This window comes from Hyposmocoma kahamanoa, unplaced genomic scaffold (assembly GCF_003589595.1).
Source record: "Hyposmocoma kahamanoa isolate Upper Pololo Valley unplaced genomic scaffold, ASM358959v1 129, whole genome shotgun sequence".
Taxonomy (NCBI): Eukaryota; Metazoa; Arthropoda; class Insecta; order Lepidoptera; family Cosmopterigidae; genus Hyposmocoma; species Hyposmocoma kahamanoa.
The window spans coordinates 2,845,943-2,849,880 of record NW_020653460.1 but is presented as its reverse complement, the minus strand read 5'-3'; the positions used below and the strand labels follow the sequence as shown (position 1 = coordinate 2,849,880).

General features: G+C 41.3%; 1 protein-coding gene across 1 annotated transcript; it reads left to right on the top strand.

Moving 5' to 3' along the window:
* Window positions 1–1,778: 1,778 nt before the first annotated feature.
* On the top strand, window positions 1,779–3,164 carry LOC113240274. Its single transcript, XM_026477532.1, has one exon. The coding sequence runs from the start codon at window positions 1,779–1,781 to the stop codon at window positions 3,162–3,164; it is 1,386 nt and encodes a 461-aa protein (XP_026333317.1).
* Window positions 3,165–3,938: the final 774 nt, after the last annotated feature.

Genomic DNA, 3,938 nt, shown 5'->3' with positions numbered 1-3,938 from the left:
AAATATGACCCAGTCGTCCTGTAGACATATTACTAGGAGCCGAGGTTTATTCAAAAATCATCTTAGAAGGCATCTGCAGATCAAATCAAGCAACACCAATTGCGCAACAAACACGTTTGGGGTGGATATTGTGCGGCAATGTAAACTCACTACAATGCAATGTCGTACTCAACAACATAGAACAAATTGAAAAATTCTGGGAAGTCGAAGATATCACGGAAGAGACAACCCTATCAACGGAAGACCAACAATGTTTAAAATTTTATCAAGAAACAACTACGAGACAAGATGACGGCAAATATGAAGTGAGATTACCAATGAAACCAAACTTTGAAGAAGAATTAGGACACTCAAAATCAAAAGCAATAGCACAATTTTTACAATTGGAAAGAAAGTTCGAGAAACATGAAAAAATATCAAGAGAATATAAGCAATTCATAAACGAGTACTTAGAGCTCGGTCATATGAAACCGTCCACCAGTGGAAACAAGACACTTGAATGTTATTTGCCTCATCATTGTGTGTTACGGGAGGGGTCAACGACTACAGCTTTACGCGTGGTTGTTAACGCAAAAAGTTTGACTTCATCAGGAAAAAGTCTAAATGACCTCATGTCTAGGTGCCCAAATTTACAACAAGATTTGCAATCACTTATTTTGAAATGGAGGCAATACAAAATAACATTTACCGCCGACATCGAAAAAATGTTTCGACAAATTTGGGTTCACAATGATGATCAACAACTACAGCAAATCATTTGGCGTAATGCTAAGACGGAACCGCTCCGTGAATATCAGCTAGCAACGGTCACTTATGGCACTAAGGCCGCCCCTTTCCTGGCCATGATGACCTTAAAACAACTCGCTAAAGACGAGAGAGATCATTATCAATCAAGCGCAGCAACAACCGTATTAGAAGAGTCGTTTTACATGGACGATCTACTTCATGGATCTCACTCAGTAGCAGAAGCAAAACAACTACAACAAGATCTTATCAAATTACTTAAATCAGGAGGATTCAACTTAAGAAAGTGGTCGTCAAATCATTCATCACTGCTGCAAGGTGACACGAATAATCAAGAAAAGCAAGACGCTAATTGTATTCAAGCAAATGGAGTCAACGAAGACCTTGGGCCTCCGCTGGAACCCTAAACAAGATAATTTCACTTTTGAATCGAAAATTGATCAAGAAAATCAAAATAAAATGACGAAAAGAGCACTTTTGTCAGAAATTTCGAAAATATTTGACCCCCTCGGCTGGCTTACACCAACAACAACAAAACTCAAATTATTATTTCAAGAAGTCTGGAAAACAACTTTACAATGGGATGACGAACTTCCACAACCTATTCTCGCCGAGTGGATCAAGATAAGAGCAGATATCATAAACATAAACAATATCAAAGTACCGCGGTGGCTCGCCACGAGTCTAACTACTAGTGTCGAGTTACACGGCTATTGTGACGCGTCGATCAAAGCGTACGGATGCGTCATATATTGCAAAATAAATAATACAGACCAATCAAAGGTTGTATTAGTAGTGGCCAAATCACGTGTCGTTTCTGAAAAGAAGAAACATTACATACTCTACCTCGATTAGAGTTATGTGGAGCAGAATTATTATCAAGACTAATGAGCAAAGTACTGCAGTGTCTCGGCAAATACAAAACACGTGTGTTTGGCTGGACGGATTCCACGGCAGTTTTAGGCTGGATACAGGGCGACCAAAATCGATGGAAGCCGTTTGTATCCCACCGAGTAAACAAGATCACGAGAATCATGAGCCCGGAGTGCTGGCAATACGTCAAGTCGGAGGACAACCCGGCCGATTGCGCGAGCAGAGGAATCACAGCTTCTCAATTACTAGAACACCGTTTGTGGTGGACAGGCCCATCATGGTTGCCTTCCTACAACATTGACAATCAAAGCGCACCTGAAAAATATCAAACTAACGAAGAAGAAAAGAACACAAATCAAGTAAATGTTGTTACTCAACAAGATAGTGATAACAACATTATCAAGCAACTTATCAACAAACATAGCAGCTGGAGAAAAATTATAAGAATCCTAGCTTGGGTGCGTCGATTTATCAGCAACAAGCACGAGCGAGAAAGCAAAGCATACCTAACAGTGCAAGAAAAAGAAAAAGCAAAGCAAAGCATTATAAAGCAAATACAGACAGAAGCATTCACAGCAGAAATAAGCAATCTAAGAGAAGGAAGCAAATTGGACTCAAAAAGCAAGATTTTGAGTTTAAATCCTTTCATGGACAAGCAAGGAGTCCTTCGCGTAGGTGGAAGGTTACGAAACGCACACATTAGCGAGGATATGAAATATCCCACAATAATACCCCACGACAGTCGTCTAACAGAACTTTTAATCAATGAAGCACATAAAGTTACGTTACATGGCGGTGTGCGACTGACATTAGCACATCTCAGGCGTAAATACTGGATCATCGGGGGTAATCGAGCGGTCAAAAAACGTCTGCATACGTGTCTCACCTGTAAGAAAAATAAACCAACAAAACAAGATAAAATCATGGGAGACTTACCTGCTGCACGAACAACAGTGTCCCGTCTATTTTATCACACCGGCGTCGATTTCACGGGCCACGTAGACGTGAAAACAAACAAAGGACGTGGCGTGAAAACAACAAAAGGTTACATCGCAGTTTTTATATGCATGGTAACCAAAGCAGTCCACCTCGAGCTCGTATCAGACATGAGTTCATCAGCATTTCTCGCAGCATTAAGGCGATTCGCTTCAAGACGAGGAACGCGGCGGCATATACATAGCGACAACGGCACGAACTTCTTAGGAGCAAACAATACTCTGCAAAAAGAATTCGTCGATCTGAAGCAAGTAATAGACCCCGAATTCCTCAACGAAGTGTCCGACATGGCAATCGAATGGCATTTCCAGGCTCCATCGTGGCCCAGCGCGGGAGGGCTCTGGGAAGCAGCCGTCAAAAGCGTTAAATATCATCTACGCAGAGTATTAGGAGAGCAAAAATTAACATACGAGGAGTTCGTGACGCTTTTGTCACAAATTGAAGCGTGTCTGAATTCACGCCCCTTATGCGCTATATCAGAAGATCCAGATGATTTGGACTATTTAACACCATCGCATTTCTTATCAAGCGGACCCCTACTTACTTATTGAAACAGAAAACGATCAGTGAACAAGGTGGACACTAACACAACAAATATACAAGGACGTCTGGCAGCGGTGGAAAGCAGATTATCTTACTCAGTTGTCAGCACGATCCAAATGGAGGTCTCCAAAAGAGAATATCAAAATCAACGACGTGGTTATCATTCATGACGCCAATTTACCACCAGGAAAATGGTCTATGGGAAGAGTCATCGAGTTACATCCCGGGAGCGATGGATACGTTCGGGTCGTAACGCTAAAAACAAAGGGCGGCACTATCAAACGCCCTATTGTAAAACTATCAATTTTACCTGTCAAAAACGAACAAAAAGAGCCACAGAGTGACATCAACAACAAGTCAACACGAAGCGAGCCTGTAAAACGACCACGCCAACAACATTCTACATTTGCATCAATGCTCGTCTCACTGCTATTCCTCATGATGATAGTGCCGACGTCTTTTTGTCAACACAACATTACAAGACTACATGGAGCTCTCTATTTTGACCGAATCAAGAACATGCAATTAGTACGCGATCAATGGAAAATAATTGTATATCACGAAATGAACCCGTATTGGGATGGCTCGGAAACATTCAAGAAATATCTACTGCAATTAGATTATACGTGCGAAAGAGCAAGCAAGAAAACATTATGTGACATCATTCTACTCCAATTGCGTCACGAGTTTGATGAATTGACGCTCTACAATCAAGTATTATTCAATCAACAGATAGAAACACGGGTAAGAAAGCGACGTGGTCTTATCAATGGTATCGGAAG

Bases quoted from the DNA above. Each gene is read 5' to 3' on its own strand.
- LOC113240274 (XM_026477532.1), top strand. From the start codon at position 1,779: ATGAGCCCGGAGTGCTGGCAATACGTCAAGTCGGAGGACAACCCGGCC.